We start from the raw sequence: 16,272 nt of genomic DNA, 5'->3' as shown, positions 1-16,272 counted from the left end.
ACTGCATCTATGATGCAATCCTTCCATGTTGGTGTTGTTTCTTTGGCAATGTAATACATTCTTGAAAGACATAATGCTTTGAAGGACGTAACATTAGAACATAAAGATCTTATTATGCTTTCACATGCATTATTAATTTCTTCCCAACTTTTGAAATGAGAGGATTAATTCATTAGCTCCCTCGCCTCTCATTAATTTAATCACCAAAGCTTCTTTTATCTCTGAAATTCTATTTCCCAATACTGTACACAGTAAGTTCAATCACATCATCACAGTCATAGTATTTCTTGGGCATCCCAAGATTATTCTCATGGCTTCATTTTGTACCTTCTCCAACTTGTTTAGTCTACCTTTACCAAAACAAGAAATGTCAGGGGCAGCATAATCAATAAGAGACCTCACAGTATACCATGTGATTACTATTGGAATGTGAAATGTCAAAAATGATTAATATTTGTGTACTGTATGGATTTGAGACCTTAAATAGACGAGGATAGAAATAGCCTAAGCTACTCTATCCTTTTGAAATGTATAGTATTTCATTTTTCCAATAAACTACTTAAACTTGCAGGCTTTACTGGTATTGACAATCACTTGATAATACAATTCTGTGATGTTGTGAATGATAGTAACGTCACTTTATCTGTTAATTCTGCCTTCTAGCATATGCTGGTACTGATCCCTACATGTAGCTGGTTAGTGAAAATACAGTAATACAGTATAATGATTGGACATCATTTTATGAGTATTTTTAGAATTTTTTCCTACATTACTCTCCTATTCTCTTCTGGGTTGCCTCCCCACCCCATGAAAATAGTAAATTCTGGATGAAGGTGGTTCATCCTTTCATGATGATTATAAATTTGTCATTGATGATAATTATATTTATAATCAATGATAATATCTAAACCGGCTCCCTGCAGATAACAATCTCAATACAGAAAACTCTAATTTAATTTTTTAACATTTGGACCTATACCTTGTCATTTTTTATAATACCATACCATTCTAAAGATGAACCTTTTAATTTAGAATAAAAAATATATGTCTAGGTTTTAATAAAAGTATTAATACTGCAAAATTTTATACAGTGCTGTACAGTAGGTCAATTTATTTGTCAAATACAGTATACTGGTTGAAAAGATTATTCTTAAAACATAACATACAGTAATTGAACTTGTTAATTAGTACATTATATTTAATACTGTAGTGTACATACTAAAGAAGCAAAAGAAAAATAATGAGCAAGAAAAATTATGCAGACACTAATATTTTGAAATGTGAATTTCAATATACAGTACTGTACTGAACCTGTATTTATATACATGTGCAATACATATTTACTAACATTAAGGGTAGATGTCCACTGAACTGCTATATGAAATGCAGATGATGAGTCACAATAATGTGGCTGAAGATATGATGACCAAACTACACATCAGATGATGTAAAAACTACCGTCCTGGACCATTACCAAGTTGTATTTTCAATGGGATGAATTAAGAATGGGATAAGGTAAGAATAAGAGAATAAAAAAAAGGTGGGGTAGGGTTAAGTCGGGTCATTTTTGTTAATTAAGTTAGAGCATTTAAGTACTGTATGTACTGTGAAAGGGACACATCAACAGCAACAAAGCCAGCACTAAGGGTCATGTTGGGTATGTTGTGTATCAGAGCCAATTCGACAAGAAGGTGTCTGTGAAGAGTAGAGGCAGAAAAGATTATTTTAGAAGACCAATCAGTAGGATGATTTTAGAATCCTAACATGACTGCAGCTGCAGACACAGTCTTTCTATGAGAGTGACTGGAGGAGTCCTGAGACTGACGGAGGTGGGCAGGAGAAAAAGCACCAAGATAAGGAGGTAGAGTTTTGGCAAGCCAGGCAGCAAATAGGATAGCTGATAGAGCTTCTTAAAGAAATGATAGGATGAAGATGAACACCAGGTTTATGAGTCTTATGCAAACCATAGAAATAAGGAAGAGAAGGGCAAATGACATGGAGAAAAATGATTATAAAACTGATGCAAAATAGTATTTTAAGGGAATAAACTATCTGAAAGCATAAGAGAAAAACATGAATATTACTGAAATAAAAACTGTATGGTGTAACATAATACTGTGTATTCCCTGCCCAAAAGGAACCAGCTTGATCAAAAGTCGGGAAGCAGCAAATTAATGATTTCCATTGGTACAAATGCTGTCACTTGGCCACATAAGGGTGACCAGGCAACTGTTTTTTGTTTATTGTATAGGTAAGTGAAAAATAATACTGTAATTTGTTACATATTCATGTTATTAATTGAAAAACCTTTTTGGTTAGTTATTTGTGTCAAAATATGCAAAAAATACATGCTTTATTTTTTTTCCAGTAAAAAGTGCAATAATTAATGAAGAAAGGCAGAGTCAAAGAAAGGTCAGATGTAATGGGAGTTCTTTTGCATCAGAGGGGGTCCAGCATGAAACTATCCTTTCGAGAAGGATTACATTGTACTGTACTTTCGAAGACTAATTGTGCAAACCTGCCCAAATGTACATAAAAAATACAAAGCAAAAAAATAAAGAATATAATGTACAGTATGTTAAATTTGTATGCATTAACTTTCTGAAACTACTAACAACTTAAAGTTAGAAGCATAATCCCATTTACACAGCCACTTTAGTTCTATATACAGTAGCATAAAATGTGGCTGCAAATACAGTATATTGGTACAGTAGTTGAAGTAATAGTGCTAAACTATCAATGACTATAGTGAAGCGAGTCTAGCTCTATATGCCATGCCTCTTACCCTTTTATACAAGGTGGGCTCATTACATTTTTCGGCATTTAAGTTGTCATATTTTTTCTTGAAGTTGTGGAAAGATGTGACTTCAACAACCTATTTCAATGCAATCCACTTGCTGACTTGTCATACAGGTTAAGAGAATTTCATTACAGCTCTCTGACTTGATTGCGTAGCTAGCTTTCATCAATGCCTTTTTACCCAGGCATCTCTCAGATTAAATGGGCTATTCTTATATATTCCCCTCACTCTCTTAAATGCAGTGGTCATATCCCCTCAGTTTCATCTTGTCAAGGTTGTGAGATTGAATTCACTTGACCTGTCCTTAGCTTAGTCAATTACACATTTGAGATTATACATGTACTAAAATTCATCATCTCCTAATATCTTTGATTAATTCACCCAGGTTCTCAAGGAAAGTTGCAAGTAAAACCTTTCCTAATCATTCCAGTCAGGGGCTGAAATGTACTGTAAATAATAATTATTTTATTTGTAACCCAACCCACACAACAGAAGGGAAAATAACACAATTTTCCGACAATTTCATGACTTGATAAAGGTCCAGGATGGACTGGAATGTTGTTATTTTCCTTTATTTTCATATTTGTGGGTTGGGTTATTCTCAGCCACATTATTGTGTCTCATTCTCTTCTTATTTTACCCTGTACTGATTCAACAAAAAACAGATCAAGGCTGACAGCCATATTTAAGATGATGGATGATGAGTTAGCAACCTCTGCCACACATCCAAACCGCTCTGATGTCATAATGTATCTTTTTGTAATTACAAAATAACGTGAATGACCACATGATTTTTTTTTTTTAAATTCTCACATGAGAATGGTTTAAAGTCAATTATTGATACTCTTCTAATAGAAATGTATTAACAAACTGCATAATTGCAAATGCTTGTGAGCTGTAAATTGAGATTATTTTTTTAATTTTACTCATAACATCAGGAATAATTTTCTATTTTTGTTACTTTCAAGGCCCTGGGAAGAAATAACCAGCAGAATTAAAAATATAAAGTCGTATCAAACCATTTTGTTGTTTTAATGCGGCACTAACACTTTAAATGTGTTGGACAGTACAGGTACAATATTATACATACAAATCACCGCTTTCTCTCAAACTACAGTATATCAAATATTGCTCTCAGATTGCACTTATTGTATACAATATTTCTGTGACCTCCCACTTCCTCTCATATAAATGTACAGTAAGCTGTACTCGAATTCTCATTACCATGACCAAAATTCAAGTTCAATATTTACATATATGCAAGTCAAAGTTACACTGCAATATATAACAATGAGGTATTATTTGTCTTTGTAATATTTTAGTATGAAACTGTTATTAATAATATACAGTTGCATATCAATACAAATTTGAACTCTATAAAATCCAAGTAAAATATTTTTGTTTACTAGTGTATGCAGTATCATCTTGACTATACTGTATGCTATATTTTAACTGTCTACAGTAGTACCGTATATTCAGCAACTACTAGTGTATAAATATTTAGAGTATTTCACAACTTCTTAATAAAAGAAGCATTATACAGTATAAGTTTCATTTTGATTTCATTATAAAACCATTAAGACGAGCAAAATTTCTAATCCATGAATCACTAGGTAACCTGACAGCCTCTTCACCAACCACTTTGTCCATGATAGTGTGGATCACTGCCCGCACCTGTTTCACATCCACTTCGTTTGCCAGAAGTTCATAGATGCCTTCCCTAATTACCTGGGGAACATCTTCTCCTAAATCTATGTTAACAGCTGCATTACTAAACCTGGAACAGCTTTCAACAGAGGAATGAATGCCTGTGGAGTTATCCTGTTTCAATGCCTTTCTGCTCTTTTCTGTATCCATGCAACTGTCTCTTTTTCGCTTGGCAAGTGATTGGTGGATTGCTGTCAGAGTTTGACTGAATTCCTTGACTAGTTTTTTTGACTTGGAGTGAACAATCTTGGAGAGAAGCTCTTGTTTTTCCTTTTCAACAACTTGTATTCTTTTTACCAGCAGATTATTTACCTCTTTGTATCTGTCAAACTTCTCTTTAAACATGGCAACATTAAGACGAAGCTCTTCCTCTTTTCGGGCATTATAAGAGCTAAGAACTGCCTTTTCAGATGTTAAACATTTTTGTAATGCACTTTGGACCTCTTTTTCTTCAATTTCCAAACTGCCAGCCGATGATAAGCTCAATACATCAGAAGACAGTCTAGAGACCATGGTGTTAATTAATACGTTTCTTGATGTGGGAGTGTTGCCACCCGTGAATGGCTGGTTAAGAAAGAATTCTGCCAAAGTGCTGTTTTTCTCTTCATACAAATATCTGCAAAATCTTGCATATAATTTTATGCACAATTTTGTTTTGTCAGTAGCAGCAAGATTAATATTTTTACACAGATCTTGCAAGGCTTCAGGCAATGATATATTAGGAATGTGTTTGTCAAGATTTTTCCACAAACAAAACACAGAAAGGACATTACGTATTGTAGGTTCATTAATGTGTTCAAGCTTGGAAAGCCACAAGTCTTCTGCTGTGTAAACATTACTGATATCCCAGTCTTGAGACAGAAACGCTGCATGTGTTCCTTTACTTTTAGCTCGATTAAATTCTCGTCGTAAATTCTCCGCTATAAGGAGAAGAGTGAGACTATTCGGTACCAACAAAACCCTGTTTCTTGTCAAAAGTATCTGGACCAAAATCCGGAAAAACAATTCAACATCTGGGTTCTCAGGATGTAATATGCAAATGCTCTGCAGTGTTAACAGCTCCCTGTTTGTCAAAAAGCGTACCCGGCCTACAGTACTATGGGTTAGTGGGCAGCAGTTGTCCGACTCAAATGGCATGAGATCAAAGGCTTCCCTGGCTAACCCACTCAAAGCTGATCTCTCCTTAAGCATAGCATAATGAGAAAAGCTGAACTTGTATTTCTTTGAAGGATTTTTAGACATAACTCCATTGGTCATAGTTTTCATATCTGTGCTAGAACTGTATGTATCTAAAGTGCTGACATTCAAACCTAGAACTGAACATAAAGTGGAATTAGAATTGTCTTCACTACTAAAAGAAACATTATCCTCATCCCCACCAGCATCAGAATCTGAAGATATTGAGTTTTCATCAGCATGGTGAACAGATGTCTTGAAAGAATTTTGTATTGAACAAGTATTACTTATTTCCTGTTGCTCCTGTGAACATGGCTGTTCTTTATTGAATATTGGCTCATGTTCTGACTCATGTTCTGATTGAACTGGTGAAGTTTTGCCTGAACTCGCTTCTTGAGTAGAACTGACTATCGGAATTGTCTGAGAAGTGAGAGTGTCTGCTTCTGTGTTAGCTACCTTCTTATAAGATGCTCTTAAGCTCTTCCTTGTTAAGGTGTCTACAACTGATTTTGAAACTGTGGGATCACATTTACTCTGCTGTGAAGACATATCTGAAGATGTAACCGTAGCATCCTGTGAAGGTAGTGGATGTGGAGATGAAAGTAAAGAGCTTCCTTTTCTAGCTGAGACTTCCACATTTTGCCTCTTCTTAGACCTCAAGACTTTAGGTCTGACTTTTGGTGTGGAACTTTTCTGCTCACCTGAAGTTGAATTCAATTCTTGACTAAAGGAATTAGGAGTACTTATACTAGGCGATAAAGCAAGATTTGTTCTGACTGTAGAGACGGGATGTAATGTAGATGATGCTGCAGATACATCCAAGATTTCTTGAGCAACTACATCTTTAGTACCAGTGTCTAAGTCACTAGAAGTCATGCTAGATGATGTCTCATTAGACTCTGAAGTAGAAGCTACAGTTTTCTCTGTAGAAGACAAAGTGGTTTTGTCATACACAGCTGGAGAAGTGTTCTTTGAAACAGTTGACTTCATCTTCTTCGAGCCTGGTGATTTATTATTTCTTAAAGCAGTTGGAGAATCTGCTGTTAATACATCTGATATTCTTTTTTTAGAATCTGATGACACAACCTTTTTAGAAATCGGTAAAGCTTCATCCTCAGAAGTGAGCACGGGCATTGTCTTAGAGTTAGAAGATTGTGCAGACAGCTTTGAACAAGATGATTTTCCTATATCAGAAACAGATTGAACAATTTGATTTGTTTCAGATTTCTCATTATTCATTACTTTCCCATTTTTTGAAGCACTTTCTTCAGCATTTCCAGAACTAGCCATCTTTTGTGTGTCTGAGCATAATGCTAAATCTTTTTGTTCTTTGTCAACCAATATTGCAGTCCCATCAAACATGGGTGTATCCCAAGCCCCAGACAGTCGGATTTTCTCTGAAGTTGAATCTGAGTCATTGTGTGACACAACAATATGCCCTGAACCTGATGGTGAAGGATCCTTTAATGATGATGAGATGTTCTTTGGAGACTGACTAAGCTTCTTTTTTTGTTGGTTTTTACTCACTGCTGCAATATCATTATCTCTCATCTGGACATTGGATGCATTTGTTCTGTTATCTACAGGAGTAACCATTCTTGTATTTTCTGTAGCTTCATTTGTAATTACATCCGTATCTGGCAAGGATGCTACCAATTTATAATTGGCTTCTGGCTTATAAAAAGCTTCAAAAACATCACAGCATTTTACCTTGCCAGCTTTCATGAGGCTCCCAAGCCAATGATTAACTTCACTTATTTTTAAAGATCCAATATTTTTTCCTAGATCTGCCCGGTCAAGTAAGCTCCTCACAGCAGTTTCCTTTCCACTTAAATAGTGTGAATCAGCCCAATTGTTGATACATATGATGGCTCCATAAGTTATCTTTGAGTTGACAGTAACAGACTCTGTGCCCAAGAAAATTGCACTTAAAACATTGTTATTCCAAATGCCCTGGCACTTTCCACAAACTTTGGGAACAATTGTTTCAGGCATACATTGTAGTGGCTTTGATCCAGTGGCACTTTTCAAGGTAGCATTATTGTCTTCTTCATCATCATCACTAAGCAAATCTATGCATTCGACAATTTTCTCACTTGTCCCAATTTTGTCTTGAGAGACTCTGGGAGGATTTCCATGCAATGGACATGCAGAAGACCCCTTATTGGAACTTTGTCTTTCTGAAGAAGTAACAATGATATTCTTTGTCTTAATGTTTGCAGTGTTAACAACTGCATGGGTCTCACTTTCATGTTTTGGATATTGATATCCTATACTTTCTTCTGTACCATGACCAGGTTGGTACTTGAACTGACGAACAATGGGACCACAAAGCTTTGTATCATCTTTGCTAGTGGACTCCACCAAATTCTTATCCTCTAGACATATTGCAACAGATCTCCCTTCTATACTATCTGTATTATTCTGACTCATTTCTCTACTGACAGAACCCTCTCCAATTTTGACATTAGCAAGTTCACTCTTTTTCCCATTAAGACTATCTGATCCTTTATATCCTTCTTTGTTGGAGGTAAAGAATATTTTAACACACCTTCTACCAAGAACTGGGGACTTCTTACCCTCATCACAAGGGTGCTGAGTATCCTCTTGGCTTTCCGTCAGGTCAGAATCTGCATGTAAATGTTTGTCCAGTTGGCTATATTGTTCTTGGTTTGTTTCAACTTCACTTTCTTCATCAATACACTTCTCCAAACCACTTTTGGTGTACTTTACCTTTTGTTTCCCCTTGTTATCTACATCCTGTTCTGCATCTTTGCTATACATAAATACATGTTTACATTCTAGAGCACCCTCCTGTGTACATTTTAAGCCTTTGGCTATATCTTTTTTCAGCTCTAACTCTTTTTTCATGCATTGTTTATTCCAAGGATCATTCTGGCTTTCCATGTTTTGTTCCACATTTTTGTTTTTCTCTGTTCCTTCTTCTATGTACATTTGCTCCAAATTTGTGAAAGGTTGGACTTCTAAATTCTCCTGTTCCTGATGCTCCATTTTCTCTCCCAATTCTTCCTGGTCCTCTACATCTTGTCCTGTGCTTTTTAGAGTCTCTACACTGTTTTCATTTTGTTCATTTTCCACTTCCATTAAAACAAATGTTTGGTTCTCCAGTTCTATTACACTGCCTTGACTTTCCATGTCATCTATGCTTTTCTGTCTCTTCATCTCTGCATTTTCCAGATTCTCTGCAATAATTTCTAGATTGCAATTCCTTGACTTCTCCCGTACATTTTCCTCTTGTAGGTCTGTTTGGACCTTTATCTTGTTTTCTCCATCTTCCTGCTCTCCTGCTTCATGATTCAAGTCCGTCATATTCTTTGTACTGCACTGCATGCCCTCCTGGTTCATAGGTTTTTCCTTTGCATCTTCCTTCTTCCTTCTTAGCCCATCTTCTCTATCCTGCTCTAACACTTCTGCATGCTGAGGTAGAGGTTTTGTAATCTTTTCATGCTTGATGCCCTGGTCTACATTCATTTGGCACTCATTTTGATGCCCTACCATTTCCTCTCCTGTAGCTCCCTCACATTCTTTATGAGTGCCTTTTGCTTCACCAGTGATGGTGGCCTGTACTGTGATATTGTCCTCTTGATTTCTGTCTGCCTTACTTTCTTTACCAGAGTGATTATCACACTCTAATTTTTCTTCTTCACTCTTCTGATCAAGTTTTTCCTGACATTTCCCTACCTGCATAATTATATTATCCTTTTCTTGATGTAACAATTTCTCTTTTGACCCTCCACCAAAAAGATCATTATTATCTTTTTGGTCAGCTGTTCCGTGTTCCTCTTTTTCTCTATCTTTGACATTAAAATCCTTCTCCTTTCCATGATCAACGTTAGCTCCTACTGCATCTGGCTCGTCATTCTGAATTTTGTTATTTTCCTTTCCATTCTTTGTATATTTGTTTTCTTCTCCTATTGGTCCCATGTCTTCTTTTCCTTCTTCTCTGCTAATTTGATCTATATTTTTTCCTTGTTCCATTTCTACACCTTGGCTAATGGACTTTCCACATCCTTTATTAGTGTTAATTCTCTACTTTGGCTTCATCACCATTTCTTGTTGAAACATCAGATATATTACTTAAAGTTTTTTGTATAAACTATCTAGATGAATCCGAGACTCAATATTTCATGACACCCAGCTTTTCTCTGTAATGACCTTTATGATCCAAATACTGTACTCCACTTCTGCCAATTTCAATTGTCTCACTTTTCACCAACAATCTCTGAACTTTTATGCACATTCAGAACTGCTTAATGACAAAATCATTTTCCCATAAATCCAAAATATTTTTGATTAATTAATCCACTAGTTCTAAGAATCAATAACTGCCTTTGCTTGATGTAATTAAGTGATGAAAATTCATTGTCCATGTCTTAAAAATTAAAACAGTGAAGGGCTTCTTTCAAAATGGTGTGAATTCATGTGTCTTCCACTAACATAGTTGTGGCAGGGTACTGGTCAACAGCTTCTGGACTGTTGGATCTTCCACAACAAAGAAGTTCTGGAAAAAAAAGTAAGTTGTTGACAAGAAAAAACAACATCTAAACACATTAGCCTTAATTAATGGCAAGTTGCAAGTACAATATAACAGTCAAATAATCACAGGTACATTTGACAACAGGATTAACGGCCTTGGTAAGGGGGGCATTCCAACCAAATATGCCAGAAATATGAAATAAATGAAAACTAGTTCGATTTCAATCAAACTTTTTTGACTAGTTGTATATGAAAAGGATTTCATCTGGTCCAAGTCTCAGCATCGTAGCATAAATAGGAAGGAAGAAAAGAATATTGAATTGTGTCAAAAATTTTCCAAAATGGTAAAAAATTAACATCAAACACATATGTCAACTGAAATCGTGTCCATGACTCTCAGCTATCACAATAGCATATAATAAAAATATTTAATAATTAGTTTTATCCCCAAAAAATTATGAAAAAAAAATTATTATTGATTTTTTTTTCATTTTTTCTTATTTGTTTATTGGACGATTTGCATGAAACTTATACACCTGACTGCACGTAAGCCTATCTGTAAGGGTGCCAATTTTAGAGGAAATTGGTTGATGTCTACCTCAGCCACAGAAGGCAGCACCTTAGACTTTATTTTTTACTTATTTATTTTCAAGTAATATAAACGTTTTTATAACTTATTTTTTTATTCAATTTACATAAAAACTTACACCTTATAAGTAGAGTTTATGTTTTTACAATCTGGTTCAAGCTTTTTTTCCTAAGTTCATTTATTGATTTTATAATAGTAATAAACATGATATATTTGCATAATTTTTGGGGGGAACTTTGACTATTTGTATTAGTAAAACTAACCATATTTTGGAAAATCTGCTGAATCAGATTCTTTATTTATATGCTAATGTGAAAGAAGAGTGTCATAGAAATAATTTCATTTGAAACTTGTGGTTGTAGATTCTTACTGAAAATGTGTAAAATTCGTTGAAAAAAAAAAATTACCTTTCAATGTAGGCTGCAATACTGAAGCTTGGAACAATTGCAGCCCTTTTCATATACAACTAGTCAAAAAAGATTTGTTGACATTGAACAACATTTAAAAAAAACTAACTGATGCCTCCTTGGTTCAGTATTTAATTAATCACATGTAAATTTCAACATGTTGCACAAATAGTAACTCAAAATAATTACTTTACAGAGTACAGTTTATAATTCCTGTTGTCAGGGACAGGAAGCCAGTATTTAGGTTTAGTAAAGGCCCACTAGGCTAAATACTGACCCTCCTCAGGATCCTCAGGTACCTGTGTACCCTGGGGGGTACCTCTGTGTACTGCTAGGTGAACAGAGACATTACGTGAAAGAAAACCCAGCCAATTGTTTTCGGCCTTGCCAGGAGATTGAACCCAGGGTCGCTTGGTTGTGTCAAGAAAGTTTTATTGGGTTTTTGTGCTACAGGATCCTAATAAAATCTTGCCTTGGTGGCCTCGTGGTAACTTCTGCTTGTGATGAGGGTGCTGCATAATGAATGTTTTGTTGTCCTTATATTGCCTTTATTGCTGATGTTTTGAGATTTAAATTCTGCCCAAAACCCTATGTGTGTTAGTGGCTTTGCAAAAATGTAAGAACGCCAATGTTATGTACTCACAAACCCAATTTACCTTCTTTAAATAAATACACACACAAATAAATACATAAATTTGTTGTCATTATTGGCATAATTAATCACAAGCATTAAACTGTTGCCCCTTGTATGCACTGTGCACACATTACACTTTTAAAGAGGTGGTCTGGATTAATATCTTCCAATTTGTTCAGTACAGTATTTTAAAAATCTCAATGAGATCAGCCCCTGTTGTTAGGTTAGATAATGTTGCACTGGGTTGGGTTAAAAAGCCATTAGCAACCATCTTATATATGAAGGGACCAGTATCCATAAGAATCAACACCTCACCCATCTAAAAAAAAATATAACAAAAAAAAATAGGCCTAGGAGCCAATACAATAGGGTTCCATAGTACAGTTAGCTTCATTCTCGACTCCCAATCGAGGATTCCAGGTTCAATTCCCAGGCGGGACAGAAATGGTTGGACATATTTCCTTTCACCTAATGGTTCTATTCACCTAGCAGTAAATGTGTACATGGGAAACAGACAACTGTTGTGGGCTGCATTGAGGATGCAAAAAGGAGCTTTGCGAACCATTGTCTACAATATTTAATAAAATATTAGTCAGGCAGGGTGCCAGAGTTGTGGAAGTTGCAAATGTGGTACCAATTTTTAAGAAAGGAGATGTCACTTGCATCAAACTATCGGCCAATTAGCTTAACGTCTATTATATTTGCAATACTTGCAAATTTGCAAATGATACCAAAATTGGGAGGGAAATAAACAGAAAAATACTCACTATCACTTCAAGACGATCTAAATAGTGTTTTGAAATGATCAAAAGATTGGCAGATGCAGTCTAATGCTGACAAATATAAGGTTTTGAGGCTAGGTAATGATGATACTGAGTAGTTACAAGTTATGAGCTAGATGGTGTTGAGATTGCAAAGTTAGATTGCAAAAGGGATCTGAGAGTAATCATTAGTAAGAATTTAAAACCAAAAAAATCAATCCTTAAATGTTCGTAATAAGGCAAATAGGACACTAGGATTTATTAATTGAAGCGTTAGTAATAAGCCACCTGGTGTTGTTCTTCAGCTATATCTTGTTCTGGTTAGGCCCCATTCATATTATGCAGTTCAATTTTGGTCACTGTACTATAAAATGGATATGCCAGTAAATTCACTAGAAGGCATCCAGCATAGGACGACAAAGTTAGTCCACCAAATTAGACACCTGTCAGATGAAGAAAGATTGATAAAGCTTAAAAACATTCTCTTGAAAGGCAAAGAATTAGGGGTGACCTGTTAGGGGTGTAGAGAAAGTGGATGAATGGACATAACAAATGGGATATTATTAGGGTATTACAAGTACTTTATCAACACATGACAGAACACAAAACAATGGGTAAAATTGGATAAGTTTAGATTTAGGAAAGACCTGGGTAAATACTGGTTCGGTAATAGGGGTATTGATTTTGTAGAACCAATTACTGCGTAACGTAGTGGAGGTGGGGTCCCTTGATTGTTTCAAACGTAGTTTGGACATGTATATGAGTGGGATTGGGGTGCTTATAAATAGGAGCTGCCTCGTATGGGCCAATAGGCCTTCAGCAGTTACCTTTATTCTTATGTTCTTATCTTGGGAAAGGTTGGTAGTTCAACACTGGGGAGATCTCGATACCTATCTAAAGTATCTACGTATACACGCTTCCTCTCTTGAAGTAGGTGCAGACATTCACTTCTACCATCGTAGTCGCCCCTAAATCAACAACTGATAAACAAAAAAAAATTGCGAGACACCATACATCAACAGCCACCTTCCTTACATGTTGATTCCCCCTATAACATCTCAATCTCAGCACAGAAGGCGTACAACATTACAACTAAACTGTTTACAGCACCAAGTTGTTGTTGTTCATGGTTGCCAGATCTAAATTGCTGAAAGTAGCGAGTTGACGCGCTAAAAGTAGCGAATTTGGAATAAGAGTAGCCCAATTTTTTTTAGTGAATGATATGGGGTTTCAAAGTAATATATTTTGATATATAGAGTACACTACACGATGTTAATTGTTTTATTAATATTATTTCTGCACATACACACACACACATATTATATATATATATATGTATATATATATATATATATATATATATATATATATATATATATATATATATATATATATATATATATATATATATATATTATCTATATATATATAGCTAAATATATATATATATATATATATATATATATATATATATATATATATATATATATATATATATATATATATATATATATATATATATATATATATATATATATAAATATATATCAACTGATTAGAACTTGCGTTTCCCTGATTTTATATCTACATTTGAGTGAGGTGGGAAGGGTGATGTGGCATTACATTTGAGTGAGGTGGGAAGGATGATGTGGCATTAGAGGATATTAATAGGGTATTAAAAGTATCAACACAAGACAGAACACGAAACAATGGATATTGAATAGAAGTGTTTGTAGAACACTTCTATTCAATATCCATTGTTTCGTGTTCTGTCTTGTGTTGATACTTTTAATACCCTATTAATATCCTCTAATGCCACATCATCCTTCCCACCTCACTCAAATGTAATGCCACATCACCCTTCCCACCTCACTCAAATGTAGATATAAATATATATATATATATATATATATATATATATATATATATATATATATATATATATATATATATATATATATATATATTTCGTGTACTAAGGGAGGTGGCAGCTCGAAGCCAATATTCCGGCATCATTATTATATATATAAGTACATAAAAATGATTAAAAGTACCAGTTTAGTCAAAGGCTATTCCTAGATTGGAATTCACTACCAAATTTCAATATATCCAAGTATTTTTAGTGTGAAATGCTGTTATTATATGCATAAATTGTTGTTTTAATAATATTACCCTTAACCACTTGGGCTGGACAGTAGAGCGACGGTCTCCTTTCCTACAGGTCCCGGTTCAATCCCCGACCACCCAAGAGGTTGGGCACCATTCCTTTCCCCCGTTCCATCCCAAATCCGTATCCTGATCCCTTCCGAGTGCTATATAGTAGTAATGGCCTGGCGCTTTCACTTGATAGTTCCTCCAACCCCCCCCCCTGAATAATATTACGAGACCAGTATTTACGGGCTATTCATGCCCGTGCCACCTCTTGGGTGGCTTAATCTTCATTAATCGAGAGCAGTACGTCCTAACCAGACGTTATATGATGATATCCTGAATAGTTGATAAATAAAAGTAATTGCGGAACTCCAGTTATCTAATACTTATCATAAATGGTATAAAACCTTATCATAAGCCAAAGGAATTTGTAGATCAGTGTTTAAAGGGAATTCGGAAGTAATAATAATAAATAAATAAATAAATAAATATGTTTATTCAGGTAAGGTACATACATACAAGTGATGTTACATTAATGGATTGATATATAGATAGAGCTAGTACATACAATGCCTAAAGCCACTATTACGCAATGCGTTTCGGGCAAGAAAAACATTAATATCTAGAACTTAATACTAATTGAGCATAAAGAATAAAAAGTGTTGAAAACAAATACAAATAAAGATAAAAAAAAAAGGGGAAACATGACTGAAAAAGCAGCACAAATACAATAGGTTGACAAACAGTGTTGATTAAAAAAAAAAATAATAATAATAAAAGAAAATAACAGACATGGGTTGACAATAAAGGAGTGAGGTGGGTTACAGGGAATTTATTAGGTAGTGTTTAGTTTTTATCTTAAACTGGTTGAGAGAGGTACAGTCTTTAACATGGTTGGGAAGGTCATTCCACATTCTGGGTCCCTTGATTTGTAGAGCATTTCTAGTTTGATTAAGTCGTACTCTAGGAATATCAAAACTGTATTTATTCCTGGTGTGGTGCTCATGGGTTCTGTTACAACCTTCAATGAAGCTTTTGAGGTCAGGATTGGCATTACAGTTCAGCGTTTTATATATGTATAATACACAAGAGAGAATGTGCAGTGACTTAATATCTAACATATTCAGAGATTTGAGTAAGGGTACCGAGTGATGTCTGGGGCCAGAGTAGCTGATACAAATACAGCTGATGCCATCTGTCGGCAGAAGAGAACACTATCAACTGGCTGGTCAACAGTGGCCATAAGATACAGCTTACGCCATCTGTTGACATCAAATTACACTTATAACAAATTACCCTGCAAAATACAACTAACGCCATCTCGTTTTTTTCCAACGCACTATAAATAGCCAAATAGCAACCCATAAGGTGGGTTGTTGTGCTCGGGTAGGAGGTTCCTAGCTCCGCCCACAGATGGTATGGGGTGCATAATAAATGGCATATCATTGGTAGATATTCTTTGTTGACATTCACACAACAGCCAATCACAGGGAGGGATCAGCTAAAGGCTCCATCCACTTAATAAATCATCTTTATTCAGCACACCGTCC

At 35.2% G+C, this 16,272-nt stretch overlaps 1 protein-coding gene across 2 annotated transcripts; it reads right to left on the bottom strand.

Moving 5' to 3' along the window:
• Positions 1-1,067: 1,067 nt before the first annotated feature.
• Positions 1,068-13,732, bottom strand: LOC123766855 (uro-adherence factor A). 2 transcript variants are annotated; one of them, XM_045756269.2, is made up of 2 exons: positions 13,607-13,732; positions 1,068-10,205 (listed from the first exon to the last, which is right to left on the bottom strand). In XM_045756269.2, the coding sequence occupies exon 2, from the start codon at positions 9,680-9,682 to the stop codon at positions 4,352-4,354; it is 5,331 nt and encodes a 1,776-aa protein (XP_045612225.2). In that variant the 5' UTR covers positions 9,683-10,205; positions 13,607-13,732; the 3' UTR covers positions 1,068-4,351. The 2 variants fall into 2 exon arrangements, with proteins under 2 accessions (XP_045612225.2, XP_045612226.2); XM_045756270.2 differs by lacking the exon at positions 13,607-13,732 and adding an exon at positions 13,399-13,587.
• Positions 13,733-16,272: the final 2,540 nt, after the last annotated feature.

This window comes from Procambarus clarkii, chromosome 60 (genome assembly GCF_040958095.1).
Source record: "Procambarus clarkii isolate CNS0578487 chromosome 60, FALCON_Pclarkii_2.0, whole genome shotgun sequence".
Taxonomy (NCBI): Eukaryota; Metazoa; Arthropoda; class Malacostraca; order Decapoda; family Cambaridae; genus Procambarus; species Procambarus clarkii.
This window is presented reverse-complemented; position numbering and strand designations above follow the sequence as displayed.

Bases quoted from the DNA above. Each gene is read 5' to 3' on its own strand.
- LOC123766855 (XM_045756269.2), bottom strand. From the start codon at position 9,682: ATGGAACAAGGAAAAAATATAGATCAAATTAGCAGAGAAGAAGGAAAA.